General features: G+C 44.2%; 1 protein-coding gene across 1 annotated transcript; it reads left to right on the forward strand.

Annotated features, from left to right (window-relative positions):
- The first annotated feature begins 3,006 nt into the window (after nucleotides 1-3,006).
- fbxo38 (F-box protein 38) lies at nucleotides 3,007-24,996 on the forward strand. The gene is made up of 21 exons (XM_076292267.1): nucleotides 3,007-3,359; nucleotides 3,950-4,184; nucleotides 4,306-4,439; nucleotides 4,679-4,842; nucleotides 7,556-7,721; nucleotides 7,856-8,131; nucleotides 8,617-8,710; nucleotides 8,828-8,958; nucleotides 10,088-10,258; nucleotides 11,561-11,703; nucleotides 12,139-12,355; nucleotides 12,727-12,864; nucleotides 13,042-13,230; nucleotides 13,395-13,859; nucleotides 17,537-17,637; nucleotides 17,776-17,878; nucleotides 18,320-18,486; nucleotides 18,896-19,041; nucleotides 19,508-19,611; nucleotides 20,010-20,123; nucleotides 22,723-24,996. The coding sequence occupies exons 2-21, from the start codon at nucleotides 4,054-4,056 to the stop codon at nucleotides 22,899-22,901; spliced, it is 3,333 nt and encodes a 1,110-aa protein (XP_076148382.1). The 5' UTR covers nucleotides 3,007-3,359; nucleotides 3,950-4,053; the 3' UTR covers nucleotides 22,902-24,996.
- Nucleotides 24,997-26,363: the final 1,367 nt, after the last annotated feature.

The following is a 26,363-nucleotide window of genomic DNA, read 5'->3' on the forward strand; positions in this document are numbered from 1 at the left end:
TCCAGCAGAAACAGCAGTGAACTGTACTTATTCAGGTTGGTGTTGAGCTCCTTTTCTCCCTCCCCAGAATGGCCTCAGTCCACTGTTAGTTTAACATCCTGTGGAATGCAATGGGAAAATCAAGTTGTGCTTTTCAACACTGAGCAACAAGATAAATATTCCCAATAGGATTTGATGGATATTAATATTGGGATAGGGTTACGCCGGGTAGGCAGCGGTGCTTACTACCATTTCCCCCTCATTCCCCAGTGGAAGAGTCCAACTGCAAATCAGCACTGACAGTAGACATCGGGGAGTGAGTAACTGCTTCTCGGTTTTAGACGTCTGACCTTTTTTCAAACAGAAAAAAAGACTGCCTAATTCCCTGGATGACGTACCTCTGTGCAAAACAATAAATTACAAAGTAGTTCAATTCTAGCAAACATGTGCATGGTCAAGTCACAACTCACAGGCATCTGCTTACTTCTTAAGGAATTGCGCCATCTAGTGAAAGGGAAAGCCAAGGAAGTTTTTTGGTTTGGTGTCATTTTTCTCCTTTGACCAAGTGGCAATGGAACCAACCAAGCACAGTTAATCTATAGAATTCTATCAGAAATGACGAGAATGCACAAAAGAATCACTGTAAGTAGACCAAACAAAAATGGAATAAAGTGACTGACAACCTAGGAGAGTAACTGTAAACAAGCCATATATCTGGCACAGATGCAGTGAAATCTGTTTGGAACAGGCTGTTTGATGTAAGAAAAAAAGGTGGATTGTTTCTTTTGATAGCCTAGTACTTTTTGTCTATCACCTGCCTTGGATGTGCACACCAACAAACTACTTTTTGTTTGATGTAAGAACCATATTTTCATCTGCTAAATTACAGAGGCATGTTTTAAAGACATCTTTGAAGCTGAACACTCAAGCATGGAATGAAAAAGCTCCAGTCTCATTTGCCATGTTGATTTTGGCCTAATATTAAGCGTCATTAAGTGCCATGCCGGATTTTGCTGTGACTGTTAATGTTGAATCAAGTCCCAAAGCAGAATTCTTCCAAAAAAGCAAAGTCCTTCCAAAAGGCAATTGTGTCTTGACAAGTTCTGGCTGTCTGTGCTCCACTTCAACTCTTATTTAAACAGCAGGGCTGTCTTCGTGAAAAATGATGTCATAATTTGATTTATGAAGCATGCAAATGTTTTAAGTTGTGTTTCTCGTTTAAAGAAAAAACAGTGCAAGTATGCAGAATAATGCTGCCTTTGTTCATGTGCAGGTGCATACCTTTTTGAAATGTGTTAAAATACAGTCTTTTTTTGTAAATGTGAACTCGGGCAAAAGTTTGCAATGCCAATGGGAGAAAATTGATTTATATCACCCGAAGTGCCTTTATGGAATGCAGGCCTAAAAATTGAAAAGCAGGTGTGGGCCAACCAAGCCAAAACCTGGATGGGATGTTTCATGGGAGAAATGTTGCTGTGTTGAGAGAGACAGGACCTGTCACCTGTGTGGATCCCAGTAGGCCTAGTAGGCCTAGCCCAGAGGAGTGATGTAAAGAGATGTCAAGGTCCTCACTTTCTGTGGTCATAAAAAAACAAAAAAAACAATGTAGGCCTATCACTCAGTGTTAGCCATCTCCCTCGTTAAACAAAACATAATTGTAACAGCTTTTGCTCTCTACAGTAATATTAGTGTATTTCCAGAATATGGATGAGAAGAGCAAATCAAAGTATTTTTTGAATCTCCTGGTAGGGAAACTTTTTCTTACCTGCAGGTCACTTTCTATGGATTAAAGGCGCTCTATGCTGGGTAACTCGTCGGTGATTTGCTGGAACAGTTTGTTATGTTTTTATGGGCAAGTTGTTTGCCGTGGCCTACTGGTTAGCGCTTCAGCCTTGTAACTGGAGGGTTGCCGGTTTGAACCCCGACCAGGAGGCACGGCTGAAGTGCCCTTGAGCAAGACACCTAACCCCTCACTGCTCCCCGAGTGCCACTGTTGTTGCAGGCAGCTCACTGCGCCGGGATTAGTGTGTGCTTCACCTCACTGTTCACTGTGTGCTGAGAGTGTTTCACTAATTCACGGATTGGGATAAATGCAGACACCAAATTTCCCTCACGGGATCAAAAGAGTAGGCTTTAGGCTACTCACTTATACTATTAGGGGTTTGCACGGCGTGTCATCAGATCTGGACGTTGCCATATTGGAGATACTCGCCTCATTAGAAAGCATTAGGCACTGAAGTAAATCCCTAACATCGTCAAGGAAAATGGTTAATTATTGCCGTGTTTTAGGTTGTACCAATAGGTCAGACTGAGAAAAACATCTGGTGTAGGTATCGACTTCCAAAAGTTATTAAAAAACCTTTTTTACCATAATGCCAGAAGTTATCAGAAGAAGGGGGGCGCTTGTGGTTGAACTTGGTACTTCGTCTCCCTCGCCCAACTCATATGGATCTGCGCTGCCAATAAACTGTAATTTCTCGAAACATCGCGCTTTGTGGTCCATCGCGCTTTGTGGTAATTTCTCGAAACATCGCGTCTTGTGGTCCAAGTCCTGCCCTATATGCCTTTGCATCTTAGACGCATTTTGATGAGCTTTTCTGTTGTTTAGACACGGCTACAATCACGTAAGATATCCAAAGTGCATAATACTCCATTGTACTTCATTCACCGAGTACCGCCAATATGGCCGCGCGTGCTGGGTTACCATGGTTACCGGCCAAAACGTGACGTCTGTGCAAACCCCTAATACTTTTATGGCTGTTTTTGGAGCCTGTGTTGTCCCCAGAGATCGCGTTTTTACAGTGTATTCAGGACTCAGGCAGCTAGTGGATGGTGAGGTGATGTTTACTGTAATGGTGACAAAAATGTTTTTGCCTAAAAAACGTATGATATCGCTTAGAGCACCTTTAAACAACAAACTGTCAGCAAACTCCCTGAACAAGCGTGTTATGCCTAGCCCCTCCCACCATAGGCACAACGTAACGTAAGGGGTGGGGGAAACTAGCTAATGGAGGAAGTGCGTCTGAAAGCTGCAGCTGGAACACAGGGAGGCAGATTTCAGGCTGTTATTTACAGTGGACACACTCTGTGCATACCTATTAGACTCATCACAAAGGGTGTGAGAGGGTAGTGCTAACAGTCCCAAGATCAAATAACATTGATATTATCTCATTGGATGTAAAGGACTTTGTTTTTTATACTTGTCTCAGAAAGGCCTGTGTTGGGGATGTAGCTGGCTAGCTCGCTGGCTAGTTATGAAGCTAGCTGGCTAGCTAACAACTCAGAAGTGTCAAGTAGCTGACCACGGAGATTATTGTGAATTGGTGAAGAAACTAATGCATCTCCACATCATCGTCATGCACTGCCAGTAAAACAAAGAGGTGAAGGCTGTCTTACTTTGTCTTAATGACTACGTGCATGTAACTTCCATCTGTGCATTGTGTAATGCTATGTCACGGAGAAACGTTTACGTTTTTAAAAGAGGTGGTCAAAGCGTTGTTGCTGCTTCAGTTTTGCTAACTTACCTCCAGCTAGGCTCAGACTTATTTCATTGTTTGGATTATTTTCTGTTCAATAGAAAATAGTGTCTCGTCGATTATTCACGTTATTCAGTTTGGTAGTGATGTAGCATCTTATTTAGTTTGTTACATCGTTAGGTAAGTGTCTGCATCACTTCTTAAACATCCAGTAGTTGTTAGCATCATAGCTCTTTAGCTAGCTCGTTGTCATCATTGTTGTTGCTAGCTAAGTTAGTGAGAAAGCAAGCAAGCTTAGCGAATACCCACTAGTAGTACCGTTTCTCCAATGTTCAGTGTCTTGTCAACTTAATGTTCTAAAATGCTTTTTTTAGTGGAACCTTATAGGATACTGATGGGATTTGACATATGTGTAAATGATGTTCTTACACTAAACCACTGACATATGTGTAAATTATGTTCTTACACTAAACCACTTTTATTTTGTTATACAGACTTGAGACCCAGAGTGTGTGTGTTGCATGCCTGAAAAGTAGAGTCTAGTGGCTGGGGAGGGAGTTGGTTGTCTTCCCTAAGAGAAGATATCACCACCCTGGACATGATGGGCCCACGGCGGAAGTCCACCAAGATTCATAGCTTGGATGAGGGTCTTCATGACCCTCTTAGTCAAGAGGAGCCCAAGGATTACATGAATGAGCTCTCACATGAAGTACTTTGCCACATATTCAGGTCAGTCACCAAAGGTCAAACATCATCTTGTGTATGGCCATCTTACTCCCTCACAGACGTTTCAATGGTTTAATGTAAAGAAGCCTATGTGTCTTTAAACATAAGCTGTTACCTCCTGCAGGTACTTGCCCATGCAAGATATCATGTGCATGGAGTGTTTGTCTCGAAAGCTTCGGGAAGCCGTGACCCTGTACTTGCGTGTTGTGAAGGTGGTAGACCTGTGTGCAAGCCGTTGGTGGGAATACATGCCATCAGGTAGGCAGAATGTCCGACCTTCCTTGTGCAACACGAAATTTAGACATGATGACAGAAGAAAAGTGAGAAGTTCCTTTGGTTATCTCATGGACACGTTTAAACAGCACCAAGTAATTTTAAGTAAACACTTTTCATGTGCAGTCACAACCACAGCCAATTTGCAATAACCTCATCATTAAGACATTGTCTTGACTATTTAATAACAGTGCACTGTATATGTGGCGTTGTACACATCCCAGGATTCACAGACTCCAGTTTCCTCATGTTGCTGAAGAAGATGCCTGACTTGGAACAGCTGTACGGGCTGCATCCCCGCTACCTGGAGCGACGGAGAGTCAGAGGATACGAGGCGTTCAGCATCCCTGGAGTTCTAGAAGCTCTGCAGGCCTGCCCCAATTTGATAGTGAGTCAGTGTGGCTAGCTCAGACTAGCTGATTTAGGACGCTTAAAGGACTGTTCGCACCAGGAACAATAGCTATAACGATAACTATAACCATACCAATAAAAGCATCCACACTGACCAACGATAAGAAAAGGCTCTCTTTGTGTTGATGAAAGTGATGGCTAAAATTTGTGGGATTGTTTTTATCGTTCTCAAAATCGTTCTGAAAATTATTCCCAACTATATTGTTTGTCGTTATAGTTATAGTTTACTAGTGCAGTTCCCATTCAAACATGCTATTGCTGTCGTCCAATTACATGCCCACAGGTAGACCTAGTTTAAAAAATAAGATGATGGTGAAAAACATCAGTCCAGCTAAGCATTCAATAATGAATACTGAATATTATATGATATTATAATATAATAAATGTGCAGTGAGCAGCATTTAAGCATGGCTGCATGTGGCAGTTTTTTACAGATCAAAATTATATCAGCCTAGCAGCTGTTTTGAGTCAAGTCTATATGTTTAGCCTATTGAATAACTTGATGATAAAGAAGATAAACCATTTTTTGGAATGATTCATCATATGCAATTTACAACAATGTGACTTAAAAACAATCTCTGGTAGCCTATAAGTGACATCACGCTCTGTCTGCCACTCATTGCTAGTAGCTGATCAAAATGACATAAGCCTAAAACTTTGAGTTAAGACTAAGGGCCCTATTTTCGCTACCTGGCGCATGGCGGAAAGCGGATTATTATCCCAGCGCAACGTTTATTCTTATCTTGCATGTCTCTTTTTTTGAGCAGCGTGCCAAGGGATATGGCAATTAACAACCTAAGGAGGGGTCTGGCGCTATCGTACACTACCTAAAACGCATTACACCACTGACCAAGAGAGTTGTTTATATGTTATTTTAAGAGTGCATTATTAACACTGATACGGGCGGGTGCACAACGCACCATGTTTCTCTCATTCACAAACGCGCACCAGCGCACATTAATGCAAAACATTACAAATTACAGGATTACAATGGGAAACATAATTAGAATAAATGTATTACGAAATACACCTCACAATGAGTAGTTATTCACCATCTTTTGCAAATTGGTAATGATGGATGAAAGTGATTAGGCGAGAGGCAAGAGGCAAATATGAAGCACAGCTGAAGACGCACCGTCACAAGATGTAAGCTTAAGCTACTCCTCTGCAGGATGGACGTTTTTTTATTCAGTCATTTGAACATTATTGGGCTAAGTGTTGCTTTTTTCAGGCTATGTTTTCAATGGTAACCCCATTGTCAGTCAATAGTGAAAGCAATTAACTGTGTATAACTGTTTTGTCGTTGTTTTGGACTGACACCACGGTGAAGTTAGTTAACTTTGCCAATGAGTTCAAATAATAGACGAGTGCAAATGCGTGTAGGCTATACTCTACTCTACTTTACTATACTGCTAAGTTGTAGTAAAGCATGGTTTAGTGGAATAACTGTTCCATACAGTCTCGCTTGCAAGCAGATTCCTCAAATGCGCCGCTGACTATCAAAATACAGATGCGCTGTTTAAAGTTGCACTGCTCGCTGTTAAAGAGAATGACCGATGTCATTCTCATTTGTTTTAAATGATGTTACGCCCAAAACACACCCATGACTGATTGAGAAACGCTTTGTTGCGGCATCCACCCGACGAAAACACTCCCAATGTGAACTGGACATCCCACTAAATTTAAATAAGCTTTTCACCAGTGAGACTTAGACTTAGACAGTTAGACTACGATAATAGGGCCCTATATGTTTAGCCTATTGAATAACTTGATGATAAAGAAGACAGACCATTTTGTGAAATGATGCATCATCATATGAAATTTGCAACGATGTGACGCAAAAACTCTGGTAGCCAATACGTGACATCACATCTTCCATTCGTTGGCTGTTGCTGCTTTGCATGTAGAAATGTCCTTAAATTCGGCACCATTATCACTCGCTTCAATTTGGCACCTTGCAGTAGGAATTGTTGTTTGTTTATTCAAAGTTGGTGTCCAATAGCTTATACATATCATACACAGACATATGACATCCACGCACACATGCATACAACAAAAATACAAAGGAAGATATCAATAGTCACTAATAGCCATTGCATACCTGTGTTTGTTTGGTGTGTTGTCCGCGTAATCATTTTATGCACGCAAACCGCATACAGGGGGTCTTTATTGTTGAAGTCAGACATAATAATCATCCACACAAATTGTACTCCCTTAACTTTTTACCCGTGTGCATTCAATTTTGCCAAAGCCCCCGCTTCTATCCTCTCTAGTAGCCTACAGTGCTGTATGAAAGGGGGAGTGGCTACAGTAGAGCGGCGAAAGCCAATATGTGCTTCTTTTACGATATATTTAACAATATCTTTTGCATTTCTTATCCAAACAACATCAAACTTGGCACTGCACTTACTCGTGCCCTTAGCAAGACACCTGCCAAGTTCGAAATCAATCGAACGAACGGTATGCAATACACACATAAACACACACACAGACAGACGTTCCTGTAATTTACAGATAGATGTGTGGACGTGGTCATTCATATTAGTTACAGCAATATTTTTTTCCGTTATAGTTATCGGTCTTGGTGTGAACGACCCATTAGTCATGTATTTACAGCTTTATTGAAGTCATGCATCAATACCTCAGGTGATCCTTGGTAGTGTAACATTTTTTTCCCCCCTTCTGCCCAGGGAGTTGAAACGTCTCACTTGGAGCTTGTGGAGGCCATCTGGAATTACATGCCTCAGGTCCACATCCTGGGAAAGTTTCGCAACCGCAACGGAGCCTTTCCTATACCCCCAGAGAACAAGCTCACCATTCCAGCCGCCGCCAAAATCCAGACCCTACACCTTGTTGGTAGGTGTTTTCTTATCGCGTTTGTGGATCTCTGCCATTGCAATTCCAAGCAGATATCCTTTATTACTTGGCTGTTCACTGCCATATTGATAAAGTTGTAATCCTAAAGCACGTTTTGGTATTTTGCCTTGAAGGGGTTAATGTGCCAGAGATCCCCTGTGTGTCCATGCTGAGACACCTCTACCTGAAGTGGGTGCGCCTCACAAAGCCTCAGCCTTTCAAAGACTTCCTGTGCGTGAGCCTCCGCACCTTCGTTATGAGGAACTGTGCCGGCCCCACCAACTCCCTAAAGTACGTGCCCCTGGTGACCGGCCTGGCCTCGGCCCGCAACCTGGAGCACCTGGAGCTAGTGAGGGTGCCCTTCCTGGGGGGACTCATTCAGCACGTGGTGGAGGACAGCTGGAGGTCAGGTGAGGAACAGACTGTGCTGACCGGCAAGGGGGTGGTTTTATGACAAAAGGGTTGAAATTGAAAGTAAGTGATTGTGTATGTGTAAGGTGTATTTCATTCTGGCAACCTGGGAAATGTCAGACTTAACAGAAAAAATGAATGGATCCGTGATTTTAAGATGGTCATGCAAATTATGGGAGTTTTTCGGGAGAAATAGCAAAACGGGAGGGCGCCAGGAGATGACCTTGAAATACAGGAGAAACCCGGGAAAAACGGGAGTGTTGGCAGGTATGATGCAGACCCAGGGGGTGGGTCTGTGTTGACCCAGGGGGTGGTTCTGGTTCTGATGAAGCTCTGAGTTCTAGAGTATCAAAGTGAAATGACGTTTACTTCATTCTTGATCTGTTTGCTATACAGCACACAATGATGAATATTCTTCCTTTGACTGCCTCTGTTGAAGTTTGCCATGCTGACTGTATTGCTGACTGAGAATTCTCTGTTTCAGGAGGGTTTCGTAATTTGCACACTATAGTATTTGGAGCCTGTAAGAATGCACTTGAAGTTGACCTGGGCTACCTCATAATTACTGCCGCACGCCGGTAAGATTGAAACCCATCAGTTTGGTGCACTTGGTCAGTGGACTATGTAGACCACAAGTCACAGCACAGGACATAAGAGAGCCATGCTGAGTAGTGTGGGTGTTGTGTGTCCCTTAGGCTTCATGAAGTTCGAATACAACCCTCCCTAACCAAAGATGGAGTGTTCTCTGCACTGAAGATGGCTGAACTGGAGTTTCCCCAGTTTGAGACTTTGCACCTTGGATATGTCGACGAGTTCCTATTGCAATGTAAGTCATCATTTTCATTTTTGTTTGACAGGATTATTGCATAAAATTGGCATCTTTTTTAACAAAGCTAAACAAAGCTTATTTTCAAGTGCTCACTTCTGATGATGGATCCCAGAAGTAGAAAAAGAACCAATTTAACCCTAATTGTCTCTCTGTTGCAAAGCTCTCTTGACTTTTGAGTATTAGTTTTGACTTGAATGTAATCTCTTTCATGATGGATGGATTAGTTATCTGTGATACTGGGAAATAGCTTTGCAAAACATACATTTATGCGTGCATACAGACATAACAGTTGTCATCGAGACCTAGAAAAAATAATCTGCTCCTCAGGTTGTCCTTCAAGTAGGCCATCATATCAGTCAATTCTATAAGTATACCAGGGCATACTTAAAGTGCTTTAAATTACCCATCTATTTAGAATCTCACTCGGCCTAATTACGTCCAGTCCCTGCTTGTTAAAATTCGACCTGCTGTGTGTGGTCGTGTGCTGTTCTTAAGCAAACTGCACTAATGCATTCTTCATGTCAGATCACAGATTTCTGGTTCCTCTCAGCTTAGTGCTGCATTCAAATCAGAACAGCGTGTCAGGCATGAGCCAACATGAGCACGTATGTTAAATCCCAGTGAAACAGGGAGGAATAAACAGGAACTCGTATCTAAAAAAAGATTCAGTGTTGTTTTGCCATGTTTTCCTTTCAGTGATGACGATAGACCTCAGATTCATCCTCTGTGAGAATGTAGGAAAATGACAGTCCATACCCATACACTGTAGACTTGTTTTGTAGTGTTTACAGATAGGCAGCATGCAACCCATTTCTTTCTTGTGTGATTTCTGCATGATGCTTATGGTGGTGCCACGGATATTTCAGTTGGCCATGTCTTCAGTTGGACTATTTCTATTCGGGTCGTGATGTGTCTCTGCACATCCCTTCCCCTACAGGTAGAATCATATCTTGGGTGTGTTGCTACAGCATACAACCCTGTCTTTGTGACATTTTATTTGTCTGGTCATCCAGGCTATCCATTCTGCCTTTTTGTCAGAAACAGTCATTTATGAACCGTGATTGTGAGATAACTGTGAATATAATGATGTCTACTATGTGGTTTGAATCTCTGCTTTCCCCCTCAGGTAAAATGAGCCACAACGAGTTGGTGAAATACGGTCTGGCCGATGTGATCGAGAACCCAGGGATAATCACTGACATCGGAATGAAAGCTGTCAACGAGGTGTTCACCTCCATAAAGTACCTTGTCATTTACAACTGCCCTCATCTACACAACCCTCACAACTGGATAACAGGTACAGACCAAAGCCTTATTATCATAGTACATTCACCCTGAACAGTTATTGCTGTTTGTGTCCGCCATTAGCAGTTATTGCGTAGTGTTGGTGTCTGCTGCTAAACATGTCGGGTCTCTCCTTGCTCTACCACAGTTGTGCTCTCTAGCCGTATTCAAAAGGACAGGCAGTTAGGTGTTTGATTTGAATGCATCAGTGTTGTCTCTCCAAACCCAATCCATAGCTCAGACAGGCTAGATCACTGCTGAGTCACGGTAGGCTGTCCCATTCACAAGGATTCGCAACGTGCAGCCTTACATCCTTGGGTGCTGCACAGTCTGCATGCACTTGTGTTTTCCTTTTGTCAAACGGAGAGCTCTGTGGTTCTGGCACTGGGTGACCATTTTGACATGTTTTCCCTTCATTCAGAATCCTGAACTGAGTAATTGCTGACCGTTGTTGGTAATTAATGTGTTTAGGAAACGGGTGTGATCTGACATGTTGAGGCTCAGGCTGCCAACGTAATGGCTTACCATTATGTTTGTGTTCAGATACAGTGTCCTAGGTTACAGTTTGTGTTGGCATATGGGGATGTTGAGGAAAACGGCAAAATTCTAACACAGCCAAAAATCATTAGTTTAGTGGTATTGTTGCATAGTCATTGGACATGGCAGGGAGGTGCAACCAATAAATATTTCAAGAGTGAAGAGACAGCTTTGGAGTGATGCTATACTTTGGAATTGGAATTGGAGTTGGAGTTCTACCATGAGAGTACCAAAGCCATGACATGGCGTTGCCAAGGTAGCAATTTCACTGGATCTACATAAATCAATATAATCATAGCAGTGGCTTTCTTAATCTATTTAGATAATTGTACAACATTTCTATGACATTTACACTTTAGGACCTGCATTTAACTTCAACCTGCGTTTAAAATACTTAAATTCACTGACGTATCTTTTCTTTATTTTTTAAGGCAATAAGTCAAAGGCTGCTAGCCTTTTGATAAGACTTGAAATACCCACTGGGATTTAGTTTTTTACTATTACACCTGACAGGGAATCTGTGTTATGTGGCTAAGCTGCTACCTAGCAGGTAAAGCACGGCTATAACCTACATTTAAAAACAATTTGTGAGGTAGAAACGATGACACGTGTCTACATGCAATGCTACATATGCCACATATGGTACTCTGTTTGTCGCCTCAAATACTTATTTCCAAATGCTTGTTTTCACAGTGTTTGCTGTATGCAGCTTGTGTCTGTGTGTCTAATACTTTTATGTCCATTTGGAGGTGACTTGTGTGTGTTTGTGTGTCTGCAGACCACTCGCGCTGGAGCCGGCTGGTGGACCTCACGCTGGTGCGGTGTCATGCAGTCAAGCTGGACTCCTTCTGCCAATTCATTGAGTTGCTGCCCAGCCTGGAGTTCATCTCTCTGGACCAGATGTTCCGCGAGCCTCCCAAGGTTAGTCCAGCATAGATGCCACTGTCTTACCTTGTCTGCTTTGCAGTCTTTGATCCCTGACCACAAGAGAGCTTCTGTTAATTGTACTCCAGCCACAAATGGCTATCTCTTATGGAGAGACTGTGATTTCAGTTACCCACTATAGCTTGACTCAGGTATGATAAAATATTATGGCCGTAGAAGACATCTCCATTTGTACCTATCGCCATGCCTGCACTCTTTCTTCCTCTAAGTGTGTTTGTGATCCACTGTCTTTTGAGCTTTTTCATTAACCCTCACATTTCTCAAAATGTGTTACTTCAAAGCACTACCTAACTATCTAACTGAAGCAAACAGCTCTCTTTAGCAGGTGACTGGGTGTATTGCGACCATGGTGACCTCTGTCCATACAGGGCTATTTGCCCCAGTGCTGATCTGAGGCCTGTCTCCTCACAGGGTTGTGCGCGGGTGGGTCTGAGCGCAGGCACTGGCATCGGCGTCTCCTCGGCACTGGTGAGCAACCAGAACTCCAACAATGACAACGACAACAACAACAATAACAACAACCACCAAAACAACAACAACAACGACGCCGCCGCCAACATTCCGCCGCACAATGACGAGGAAGCCGCAGCGCCCATTCCCCAGCAGCCGCAGCAACAGCGACCGGAAGGTAGGTCGCCCGGCAACGGTGCCCTGTCACCGTCACCAGCAGAGGACAGAATTTAGAACAGGCTGGAACTTAATGATGGCCTTATGGGAGATGGCCCAGAGTTAGTCTGAGTGTGGCCTGAGTCATAGTTTTCTAATCCAGCAGAGCCCAGGAGAGGTCTAGGATGAAGCCCTATCTAATACAAACCCTGCTGCTATAGCCTAACCCTTAGTCCTCAGAATGTTGACCATATACCCCTTTTAATATGCATAGTTTCGTCACCTAATGTTGTTTAGAAATTGAGTAGTACCTACATGAGATGGATCATATCATCATGTGCTGTACTTGCACATTAGATTTCTGTGTGAATGTGTGTGTTTGTTCCTTTGCAGACATCCGAGGGATGGATGGGGTGGTGCAGGAGAACGCTGCCCCGGACCCGGTGGTGATGGAGGTGGCTGACGCGGAGCAAGGTGCCTCCGGCCCCAGCCAGCCTTCTCGGCCAGCAGAGGGCGACGAGGAGCAAGCAGGTCAGAGGGAAACGCCACTGATCTGAACGCTGCTTCCATTTTCAAAATGATCAGACCATGTCCGAATCACTGGACTGCCTGAATGTGGCCTCTGATTCAGGAGGACACACACACACACACACACTTTGAGCACTAGGTGTGTTGTCTCATCTTTGCTACCGTGTGTGTGCGCTGCAGGTCCCAGTGGGGTGCAGTCTTCCGTTAAGAAGCAGCCGGTGGTGGTGCTGGACTCGGACAGTGAGGATGAGGAGGAGCAGGAAAAGGCTCGGGTGCGGGCTCAGCCTCCAGGCCCGTCGAAGCCCTCCTACGCCGAGCCGGACACCAGACCAAAGAGCTCCAGCTCCGAGGTCCAAGCCCCACACAGCAGTGAGTACAGCCAACCTCCTACAGGTCAACATTCCACATCTCTGTTGTGGTGTTCAGGCTGTCATGCCGTAGGTTACTTGTTGAAGTGGACATTTGGGATGCACATGTTTGGCTAGCTCTGGTGTTGTTTACTCTTTGCTGATTGGTTGCCCGTGCTCGTCCAGGTAAAGGGAAGACGCCGCTGCGGCGGCGAGGCCCGCCCCCTCAGGAGCCCAGCTGCGAGAAGGGTTGCCAGGTGACCAGTGAGCAGATCAAAGCGGACATGAAGGCTGCCACCGAGGCCCCCGAGCGCAGCGCGGGCAGCAGCGGGGCTGGCCAGGTGCCGGGGGCGGGGGCCTACGTGGGCTCCATCCGCTGGAGGGAGGACGCCGACAGCCAGGAGGAGGGCGGCCAGGGCGGCAGCTCGGAGGGAGGCCTGGCGCGGGCGGAGGGGCCTGCAGATCAGGGCGCTGGACGGATGGACGGCCGGCACGCGGGAGGAACCCCGGCCAACGGCCTGGACGACGACGACGACGACGAGGGGGATGATGAGGAGGAGCAGCACAGGTGTCTGCCGGGCGAGATCCCCCGGCGGCCAATCACACGCTCCCGCAGCCGGCTCTCGGCAGTGCCCCTGGTGTCCGAGTCAGGTGAGCTCTTACAGGTCATCCTCACGGTCACTAGGCTCTCACAAGGCCAATTCACACCAAGATTTGCAACGAGACGAAACCGTTGCAGTGGGGGGAATTAAACGTTGCAAAACATTACAGCTATTTTAGAACACTTAATATCTATCTATAAAGCAAGAAGCGTCTGTGTGTCCGTGTGTGTGTGTGTGTGTCTGTGGCACGCATATCTCGCTGACCGTTTGTCAGACTGATTACAAACTTGGCAGGTGTCTTGCTACAGGCATGAGTAAGTGCACTGCCGAATTTGACGTTGTTTGGCTATTTTAATATCGTTAAATAGCCTATATCGGTAAAAGAAGCACGCATTGGCTTTCGCCGCTAGCCACTCCCCCTCCCACACAGCACTGTAGGACTGTAAGCTAAAGCTACCAGTGAGGATAGAAGCAGGGCTTTGGCAGAATTGGATCAGTGTAGGTTACACGGGTAAAACACTTAAGCGAGTGCAAGATAACTCCACGGATTTTGCAACAACACGCCAACATGCCAACACACACAGGTAGGTTATATGCAGTGGCTCTTCAAAATGACGTAAAAAATTATGTGCAATAAGCGGACACTTCGAATAGCCCAGGCTACTTTGGACTGTCTTTAGACTTTGAATAAGCACATGACATGACCATTCAAACTGCAAGGTCCTAAATTGAAACGAGCGATAATGGTCCCGAATCAAAGAACGTCCCAGAATGCCACACATGCAAAGCATAACCAGCGACAAGCAACGAGTGGCAGACAGTGTGATGTCACTTATGAATAGCCCAGGTTACTTTGGACTGTCTTTAGACTTTGAATAAACAAACGACAATTCCAACTGCAAGGTCCTAAATTGAAACGAGCGATAATGGTCCCGAATCAAAGAACGTCCCAGAATGCCACACATGCAAAGCATAACCAGCAACAAGTAGCAGACAGTGTGATGTCACTTATGAATAGCCCAGGTTACTTTGGACTGTCTTTAGACTTTGACTAAACAAACGACAATTCCGACTGCAAGGTCCCAAATTGAAACAAGCGATAGGCTAATGCCACATAGCTAGACAACAACAAGTGGCAGACTGAGCGACGTCACTTATGCTAAAGACTGTTTTTGAGTCACATCGTTGCAAATTTCAAACAATGATGCATCATTCCACAAAATGGTTTGTCTTCAGTATTAGGAAGTTATTCAGTAAGCTTAATAGCCTTAACTCAAAACAATTGTTAGGCTTATGTCATTCTGATCTGTAGAAATGTCACATGTAGCCATGCGTAAATTTATTAGCTGCTACACATGTATTAGAGGCCACATTAATTATAGGCTATATTATAATATTCAGTATTCATTATGCGATGATGATGATGCGATGTTTCCCTATCATCCTATTTTTAAAGCAGGCATACCTGTGGGCATGTAATTGGGCTACGGGTTTTCTTCAGGAATGGCATGTTTGAACGGGCACTGCACTAGTTATTAATAATAATAATAATACTAATAATACATTTTATTTATAATGCACTTTTCATCACAGATCTCAAAGTGCTACAGGTTAGAAACAAAAAAGATGAGCAGTTTTAAAGAATAAGAAAAAGAAAAGAAAAGAAAAAAAAGGTTTAAAAAACATCTAAAGAGGACCACTTAGACCTCATAGCGTTTGTGACATGTTTTCATTCAGTCAGAGGCGGAGAAGGCAGAGATGCATATCATTAGTCAAAACGGGTATGCTGATAAAGTCAAAACTAGCTTATTAGCTAGTTAGTTAACTTTGCTAACTAGGCAGCTAGATAGTTCATATCTGGCCATGAGTGGTGTAACAGAAGTGTTATGGAAAAATTTGTGTTATTGCAAGTTGTTGCACTGAGGGCTATTCCAGAAAGCGGGTTTACTGGCTTAACTGGGTATGTTAACCCAGAGTAAGTGGTAAACCTGGGATTTCAGTTCCAAAAATGATCAGGCTATGTAAGTCACTATGGTAACATAGGCTCTGAACTTAACCTGGTAGAGGGTAGTTTATGTTCAGGTTTTGTTCAGGTAAGTGCACGTTCAGCTAGGCCGCTGTTTTGACACTTGTCACACAATGGCGTTTCCTTTTGAGAAGTGTCTGATTGACAAGCACAAATTATGTAACCGTGAGAGGGTGGTAGATCACAACATGATATCGTTTCTTTTCCAAACGAGGTTTTGCGAGAGCACTAACTTTTTGTCAGCGGAATCCTTAATATACTTGAAAAACATTCTCCATCCCTATATTTAACGTTATATATAATATATAACACTATATATAACGTTACGCATCGTGGAATAGAATAAAATAAATATTTAATGTAGCCTACACCATAGTGGACATTTGTCTTTGAATCACCAGACAGATGGACATACAGACAACATCTCGGACACATTGAAGATATCATTAAAACAAGTAGGCTACGGTAAAAAAGGGTAAAATATAGAAAATGAATAAATACGTTTGAATAGGCATAGCAAAGCAGCTCAGTCGATTATGTGTGTTGTCACTTAGTTTGGTTAAGAATGCTGATGGAATTTGGGATAAAATATTTTTTAAATAGGCTACACTTTTTGCCTCCCTCCAAACTTTGTGCATCGGTGATCGCTCTCCGAGTGGGAGTTTTTGTACGCAGAGCATATCGGCAAAGCAACTGTCTGTCGGTAGGTAAAGTTTGCCTTGCACTAAAGCGGTTCCTGCGCAACTTCATTATTTTTCCTGGCCACAAACCCGCAAGGATCATTGTGTAGTTTCACCAACTGGCAGGTCAGCATCACTTATTTTAAGTTTCCCAATTTGCACCGAAAGTATCTTTGCTGGTGAGCTTTTAATTAATGGGCCTTGGCTATTTCAGGGTTTTTCTAACATCATCGGCTCCATGGATGGGATGCAAGTGCCCATTAAAGGGACACCAGGCAAGCCTGATGATTTTTCTCTACAAAACTCCCCCTTGCTCGGTCTGAAGCTCTTTTCCTTTTCTTTGCGTCTTCCGTCAAGGGTTTTCGCTGCTTCTTTGCCGGCTCTGCCATTATACACACGTTTGCAACAATCTCTAGCGTTTCGTTAGCCTGCCTCTGTGCTGTAAACTGATCCTGCTTCGGTCGGCGGGTAGGATACACCGAACTTGCAAGTGGGATATTCTTTCTACAGGCAGTAGGGGCGGGCGAGAGAGCCTTCATTCGCCCCGTAATGAGTCATTTAACCATATACCGACTTACGAAGATGATTAATTAACACGAAAACGTTGCCTGGTGTCCCTTTAAAGCGTCGTCCGTAAACAAGGTAGATTATGTCAATAGGTTTCCACAGCATACGTGGTCAAATAGCTCTAATGGATAGCTCTTACCTTGATTCCGATGCTGGAGCGCAAACAAGGTTTAACTTGGCTCATAGCAGAACCCGCAAAATAGAAATGACATTTGGTATTCTCAAGGAGTCTATGACCCACTCAAGTCTGTTGGTTCGAGTTATCTAGTTTTAGGTTAAAAATCTCTGTAATGTTTAAATCAAGGACTCCCAACAATGTTTGTAAGGCAAAATAGCACCCTTATAGTTTGCTTATCTAAATAGTGGCACAAGGTACTATAATAGGAATTATGATGCCCAATGTCGAGGTTCAGTGTCTTTCTAAACATGGGTACCCTTACCTTTGTTGCGTAGAGCTGTCCAAACCAAAGCCTCGGGTCACAGTGAAGAGGAAACGCACAGCGGACAAGTCCACCAGCACCAGTGACCCAGTGACAGAAGATGACCACGTACAGGCGAGTCTTCCTCAGCCTCCTCTTCCTCATTACATGGTCTGATAAAAAAGGGATCCACATTTGATCCTTGTACTGTGTGTCTGTGTGTGTGTGTGTGTGTGTGTGTGTGTTCTATGTTCTATTTTTTCTGTCCTGAAGGTGCTAACACTAAAGTCCAAAAACCTGGTTGGAATTACCCTCACAAACTGTGGCATTACAGACCTGGTGCTGAGAGACTGCCCCAAAATGATGTTTGTCCACGGTGAGTACGCATATTGAACGAATAATGACTGACCTTTCAGACGTACAAAAAAATAGCCCTCACCTTGGGTGGTGTAGTATTTTCCATGAAGTGCAGGACTATTATCTCCCCAGGAGTGAATTGTGAAGGATTATTCCACTGCTATTGGCTCTAATATGGATTTATTTTTTGAACAGAAAATTGCCTTTCTAATTTCAGTTTCAGTCATTATGTTGAAGGTTGCCACTCTAAGAAGTATACTTATACCAAATGTTTTAGACTTTACACAAAAACAGTGAAATAAGCAGTGGTAGAGCTTCTATAGCCCTATAGCGTATGTGTCCGCAGTGAAGTCCAAACCTGTGGTTTAATATTATTTATAAAAAACAGTTGCCGTGTAGGTTTCCGTGGTTACCCATTCACTACGTGTTCCTTCCTGGTCTTGTCCTCTTGCGTCTCCAGCCACCCGCTGCCGAGTGCTGAAGTACCTGAAGGTGGAGAACGCCCCCATCGTCAACCGCTTCGACTACGCCCAGTGCAAGAAGCTGGACATGGAGCAGGTCCTGGATCAGATCCTGCGCATGCCCCCAGAGCGCAACCGCATCATCTACATGAGGCCCATGCAGCAGGTCAGAGCTGCTCAACCGCACCGCCCACTCCCCATGTCCTACACGCTTAACTGCTGACTAGAGAAGATAGTGGTTTTGTTGGTTTGATACTGTACTGTAAGGTGGCAACATAGTTGTCTTGTAACATAGTTGTCTTTTTTTCTATATATTTGAGCTGAACAGAAAATGAAATCACAAATACACTGTGTATGTGTGTAATGTAATAGGAGGTACTATTATTAGATAGTATTAAAGAGTTGCAGGATGAACTGCCTGGTTTGGAGGGATCCCCTATTCCAGTGAAAATCTAGTTCTTACAATCCCAATGATCAGAAAAAGCGAAATGTTGTCCTAGGTGTATGGTTCTAAAGCTCGTCAAAGGTCAGCAGGAGCCCAGCCCAACTCCGATGCCTGTGTTGTCGTCCCGCAGATCAACTCTCTGGCGCTGGAGAAGATGCTGTTCAGCGGCCCGTACCCCTACCACATCGCCATCATCCACGAGTTCAGCAACCCGCCCAACGTCAGGAACAAGGTGCGCGTGCGGAGCTGGATGGACACCATCGCCAACATCAGCCAGTGAGTAGTGTCGGCCCCTCGGCTCCCCGCAGCTGCACAGGAAACGCGCCTTTTACTGACCGCACTGTTCCCTCACTCCACTGGAAGCTCACACTGTGCCAGATTAGCCTTCCCTCAGACATTGTGTGATTTAAGAAAGAAAAAAACACACACACATATATGAATTCAAATAGATTATTTGCTGTCTATGATTCAGTCAGTTGTATGTGAGCCAAGGTGACTGATGTTACGCTTTAAGGACCGTGAGCAGGGGAATATGAGAGAGGAAAGCAAACCAAACCAATTATTTTGTTTTCAGTGAAGAACTCAGTGCGCAAGTCACAGAGTGACCACCAGGTGGTGCTACTGTTGCCACGCTGGGTATTTTAATGATTAGCTGAGGATCAGGACAGCAGAGCAATCCTGGGCCAAAGACACTGCATTTCATCACCCAACCCCCAGTGAATTATTTTCATTTCATCAACAGAGAACTCATCAAGTACGAGTTTTTCCCGGAGGCCACACGAACGGAAGAGGATGTGAAGAAGTATCCCAACTACCCCTGGGGGCGAGACATCTACACCTTGGAGGGTGAGCGGAAGTGGGGTCCAGCCCCTTGGAAATGCAGGGTCTCCGTGCTCCACACATCCTGTGAAATATAAATAGAACCCTCCACATGCATCTGACCTCGGGGCCTTCTCCACCCCCCAGCCCCCTCTCCACCTCCCTAAAGCTAATGTCATAACAGTGAGATGGATTCAGTTTGGGAGGCTTTGGGTCATTTTGGTCCCACCCTCCCCATCTAAGCACCCCAGTTTATCATATAGAGATTTCCCATGACCACTGCCCCCCCCCCACCGCTGTTTTGTTTGATTATAAACTTCACCCTTTCCCTTGGAGTCTTCATCATCTCTCCTCCTCCTCCTCCTCCTCCTCCTCCTCCTCCTCCTCCTCCTCCTCCTCATCTCTCACTGCTCTCTGGTCTGTAGGTGCGGTGGATGGCGCGCCGTACACTATGATCACTGATTTCCCCTGGCTACGGACACTACGCGCAGCAGAGCCTAACAGCTATGCTCGCTATGACTTTGAAGATGATGAAATCAGTGAGTCATTGCTTTTGATTATGTTGTTTTCCCTGTTTGTTGCATGATGTACGACCTAATGCCATAAGAACGTTTCAATTTCTCCATGACCCTCACCACTTTCTTGATAGAGCAAAGATATATATTAATATAAGTATTGCATTATCCATATGAGATGCTAGTATGGATAATGTAATATAATATAGATTATCCACATGAGAGTTAGTAAAGCTCAGTCAATCACTACTAGTGAGATTTGACATTAGCAATTACCATGTATTCTCATTTCAGGCTCATTCATGATTCTAATCTTGTACACTTCCATGTCCACATTCAGGGAATTGCTCCTCATGATCCTCTAACTGTTGGTTCAATGTTAAAGAATTCCAACCAATCAGCATGTTGCTTTAGCATCTAGTAGTTCTGGGCCTGTATATACAAAGCATTTTTGTCTTGTTTCTCTAAAACATTCTAGGTTAACGTTGTCCTTAGTCCTGTTCGCAAAGCTGCCTAGTCTCAAATCCTAGGATCAGAAAAAGATTCCATTGCTATAGCTGACCTCAGTTGTCATGTACAATCTTGCTTGCAATGACCTTGTGATTGGTTGGTGAGTGACAGGTCTGTGCCAGTGAGGAAACATTGACTTAAAGGCACACTATGCAGGTTTTTTAGCTTAATATGCAAGTTTTTTAATACTTAATTTACCTTCCTTTAACAGCTTCAGAGTCATTAGAATGGTTATATTACTTTTTTCGGGTTGAATGGTGGCTGTCTCGCTTCCCCCTAGCGCCTGTGAGCGGAAAAACCACCCTTGCAACTGTGGGCTGGCGGGCCGACGGTCTCAGTGTCAGGAAGTATAACGAGTGTAACGAATTGCTTTACTGCATTCACATACACATACACGCCAGGCACCGGCTAGAAAAAGGTAGCGACATTCGTCATGACAGAGCCAGCGAAAAAGAAGCAAAAAACCGAGAAAACAGTAAGGAAATTGCCAATACTGCATAGTTTACCTTTAATAAATGTGACAGGCTACAAATGAAAAAGTAAAGGAATAAGCCCCCTATAAGCAATACTTTGTGTGATTGGAAAGGAAAATTGCATAATGTAAGATAACATCCATACTCTCATATGAGTATGTCCTATGCGTTGCATCTGCGGAACTGTTTCGTTGTGTGTTGATTTTCATTTCGGCACCAGTGTTAACAGGTTACAGCAGCCACAGTGCCTCCGCCATATCTGCGACTCAGGCACGGCTTGAACCGTGCTGCAACTGTGACCCAGCTAAAGAATGGAAGGGACGCCTATTTTTTCACTTCATGCAAGCGGTTCTGTGCAGAAATACACTGAAAACACCAGTTGATAGTCATAATTTGTGTTTAAAAGGAAGTGGAAGCTACATGTGTGCTATAAAATCGCAGAAATAGGGTGACTCTGAAAAGGAGGACAAGTTGTGTTTAAAAGTGAGGGCAAATTGGCCAAAATGAGGATCAGTATTTGGCTTTCCTTTACTTAATGTTAAAGTAGTTATCGGCCGTTATAAACGCCGATACCGATAGATCGGCAAATAGCTAATATCGGCACACCGATTTATCATTCAGACTCTAGTTTCTGTTGTTCTCAAAAACGCTCACAATGTTGCTGTTGTTATAGTATACGCTGTAGACTAATACCCATACCCTAATAACCATATATAGTTTTTACCATTATCGTTTGTTCTAATTAACCATTGCTAAAAGCTATAAACCATTATTGTGTGTAGTTATTGTTTTCAGTGTGGATGGGTCTGTATTGCATCCCTTACAAGCTTTATTTGCAATCAATGGCCCTCATTTATCAACCGAGCGTAGAAACCGGTATGGATCAGCACAGAAATCATCTTATAACGGGGCTCACGTGTGATTCCTGAAACTTTCGTATCACTCCAATTGCAGCGTAAGAATAAACGTGTGTTAATAAATGTGGCAGCTGGAAACGAGCGTAATTTAAATATCACGGCCCTATATATGCTCGTTTTAAAGGCCTCGCCCCTTCGAAGTGCATTATACGTCCAAGAAAAACATTCGTGATCTCAAGATAGCCACAGTGACTTTGCAAGTACAGCTGAACCTTGTTAATTTTGACAGCTAGAAAAGTGTCAAGAAAGCTGGGAAACACATCATACTACAATAACATTCATTACAAAACCATACAACACTGCCATTTGCCCTTTGAAAATGATAAAAAAAATAATTATGGCTGTTGTGTTTTCCAAAGAGAAAGTAGGCCTAATGGCTATCCTAAGTCATTAAATGTGTCAACATAACAGGCTACATTATGGCAAGTAGGCTACAAATGTGCAGCAAAAGTCTTAGGTCCAAGATATTCCATGAATTCAACTCTTCAACTTTCCAATCCTCCAATGATTTACTGCTGCACCGCGCTATGCCGCCTAAGACTTGCGTACACGAGTTGAGACTTGACGTGAGATTCGAGCGTAGCCACCCCATGCTTTGCGTGGAAATGAGCGCACGCCTGTCCTACGCCTGTTTTACGTCGTACTCACGTTTCATAAATGAGGGCCAGTATGTATATGGTTCTATCCTACGGCTAACATTCCTCCTCTCCCTGCTCCACGTAGCCACCATCTACGCGCCACGGCGAAAGGGCCAGCTGTCGGCCGACATCTGCATGGAGACCATCGGCGAGGAGATCTCGGAACGCCGGCAGGCGCGGCGTGGCGTTTTCCAGCGGCTGGTGGTGGTCTTCATCCACTACTGCGATGCCCGCGGCCAGCCCATCGACGATGACTACATCTAGTGCCTCGTCTCTTCCTGCCCATCCCCTGCCTCCCGCCCTGCCCCACAGTGGAGGGTGCTAGTGGGGGGGGGGGGGGGGGATGGGGTATAGAGACTCATTTGAAGAGGAAAGGGGGTGAAGGGGAGGTGGTTAAGGGTTTGACCACTACCTGCTCCAGCACAGGTGCTCCACACTGACCTCCTCTCTTCTCACCTCCACACGTTGGTCTGTGGTACAGTCTATGGGGGTGGGGGTGCAAGAGGACCTTTAGGAGAGGGAGAGGTGTAGGAGCATAGAACATGCTGCCCTGTCACTCAACACGAGCACCATGACCAGATGACTGAAGAAGAGAGAAAGAGAGAGAGAGAGAGAGAGAGATGATGAGTGTCTGTTTCTTAAAAGAAGTATGTTTTGTCAGATGAAGCATCAGGCTTTTCCTCAGTTTTCTTTTCCGGTGTCCTACCCAGAGTGTTGTCATGTGTGAGTTGGCCTCCCCCAGGACCCTCTGTGGCTTTGCTGCTGCAGGAGGAGGACGATGAGATGTAGACTCGCCTTACGCTGCTGCTCCCAAGGTGCAGGAGCGCTCACCTCGTGAGCAGAGTGCACACCATGGGTTTCTTTAGAGGTTGGTTTCCAGTAGGGGAACGTGCTGTGCTTGGTGAACATTCACTAGGTTGTGGTTGGTTGGTTGGTTGGTCTTTCAGTTGCATATGAAGTGATACGATCAAACAGAAATAGTATTCTGTTCTCTGTTGTGTTGGTTAATCCCCCAAAGTGTCTACTTTTTTTTTTTTTGCTTGTGTGGAAGATTTCTACTGCTAGCTGGTGAAGTACCAAGTTTTTATTATTTTTGTTTTGTTTTGCTTTGTTTTTTGTTTTGTTTTGAAAGTTCTGTTCTCTCACCTACCTCCAGTGCTGAGAGGAGGAAGCACGCTTTCCAAGAGCACCCACCGGCAAGGCTAGAAGTGCCCTTAGAAATGAATCGGAATCTATAACCTCTGTCTCTTTTTTTATTATTAATATTATTATGATTATTATTATTATTTTTTATTTATTTTTGCTTTATTTTAATTTACCTCTTTCCTTTGCTCTTTACTCTTACTTTACTCTTGAGATCTGACACTGGGTTGGAGTAGGGACTATTACCAGAGATTGTATTGGTGCCATTTGTTGGGTTGTTTTACTCCTGTCTGTCGGGTGAACGTTTTGGAGGCCCCTTGCACACCTGTGGAAGTATCAGAATCATTAGTTACCTTTTCTCCCTCTGTAGTTCTGTTTTTCTGAGGATTAAAAAAGGGATTCAGATTTCATAGAGGCATCAACATGTTTTGTTTCGCTGGATACACTCATTCACATCCTCTAGTTTAGTTTGGAAGACCGTAACTGATGAGCGTGAGAGGTGAGCGGGTCATGGCTGAATTCATCCCTTCATATGACCCACATGTGACCAGGTGTCCACCCCTCAAACCACCCCTCATGGCAGCATCTTTACTTATTGTCCCCGTACTGCCACCATTCTGCTGGTGACCAGAGGTGGACAATGAGACTCCAGGAATGTGTGTTAGAGAGAGAGAGAGCCTGCGGGGAGAGTACTCTGGATCTGGGATGAGGTGTTGCACCCCGTTTTTGTTTGTTTTTTTGAGCGAGTTTTCCACAGGAAGCTCAACAGGTGAAGAGATTGGTGCATGTCTGGTGTTTGTGTGCATCGACAAATGACACGAGAAGAAGGCGAAAGAACGGGAAGAGAAAAAAAAAACACGTTTTGTCTTAACTTCGCACGCAATGCTGAATACATTTACTGTGAAAGAACTCGGTGTTCCAGGAGTTAACATGATAACAAAGTCAAGTCAAGAGTGAAAAAAAAGCCATTAAAAAGCGTCATCAGCCCTCCCTGTTTTCCTGCTGCTGCTGTTCTTTCTACTCGAGCGACTGACTCTCCCCTTTCAAGGCCAAGCTAACAATCGCTGGTGGGTTTCGACTGAGAACCATGCTAAGCACTGCAGAAACCTGTGCACAAAAAACCTTGTACAGATAAGCTGTATTTAAAGGATCTTCCAGATTTGTTTTATAAGTTTATATAAAAAAAGACCTATTTCACATAATAAAAAAGGGAGAATACAAGATTGTGAGTTTTTCATCTTTGTCTGTGTGTGTGTGTGTGTGTGTGGGATGGTGAGAGAGGTGACATCAACCACAGGTGTGTGTGTGTTTATGAGATTGACTCATAAAGGGAATGAGCTGGAGTCCACATCACTGACGTGTAAGTGGTGGCATCTGTAAAAACACAAGCTCTGCCTATAGACAGAGTTAAGACACAGTGCTGCAATGACTAAATGTTAAGTGATGAGCAAAATTAATCCCCCAATGTGTTATCCAAGTTTGGGATTTCCAAATTGTGCACTTTAGTCTAAGAATTGGAGTTGTATCTGTTTTGTTCAAATTGTTGCTTCAGTTTGCCCTTATATATATAAATATATATATATATATATATATAAATTCACCATTACTCAAATTCATGCTTATGTAAGAGCCCCATTTAGACCCAGCACACACCTGCCCACAGCATACCCTAGGCTCTCTGGGCTCAGAACAGGCCCAGCCCTGGCCTCTGCCAGACACCTGGTTTACAAGAAGCACACAGCTGCGTGTTGCAGAGAGACAGAAGGAGACGGAACAGTTTTCCATCAAGCCGGCACACTGTAAAAACCAACTGCTCTGCAACCTCTTGCCCAAATGACTAGCACAGACATGGCTGTCTGAAGCCCGTCTTCTTGCCCCGCATGTGTGAAGAGAGGTGAGATGAGCTTGCTGGGTGTGGGTGTCGGGGGGGGTGCACACCACTGCTCTGGAGTTAGTCTTGTCGCTCTGTTTACTCTGCGCTCCCTGACACCGAATAGGTGTTTAATGTTAAAAGCCATTTGTCGCTTAACTCTTGTCCCGAGCAGGAAGGCAGAAAGATTTGTGGCAGGAGCACAGTTATCCTCTCCGAGCCGAGTTCCTGTCTGAAGGGGCTCTTGAAACCTGTAATGTCTCTCCACCACGCACGGAAGGTCTGCCAAAGTTTGGAGACGCTAGGTAGGAAAAATCTCTGCTGGGCCGTGAGATGTGTTCCTCCTGTACCAAACCTAATGGCTTCACAAGATTTGAAGATAGCTGCTGTCCTTAGATGAAGTCTTTTTGGCCTTGGTTCTCCCTCTCATTCTGTAAATTATTTATTCCTTTAAGGCAAATAGAGATTCTTGAAGAGTGTCTAACATAATCTTCATGGTCTTTCGTGGTCTGTTATTTAGACCTTCCCATCATGGTGTGCTTTCCTCTTTTTTTTCACCTATAGTCCTTCGGGGAAACTGGCCTAGTTCGTCGGGTGGATACTATGTGAATAGTGGTGTTTCACAGTCACGGTATCGAATTGAAAAGTTGACAGCTGTTTCTTTGTCTAATTCCACAAACTTGTGCCCACCACATAAACTTGTCTTAATCTAC

The sequence above is a fragment of the Alosa pseudoharengus genome, unplaced genomic scaffold (assembly GCF_046254945.1).
Source record: "Alosa pseudoharengus isolate Yale_2024_CS ecotype anadromous, Long Island Sound unplaced genomic scaffold, YU_APseudo_1.1 YU_APseudo_1.1_scf_19, whole genome shotgun sequence".
Classification (NCBI taxonomy): Eukaryota; Metazoa; Chordata; class Actinopteri; order Clupeiformes; family Clupeidae; genus Alosa; species Alosa pseudoharengus.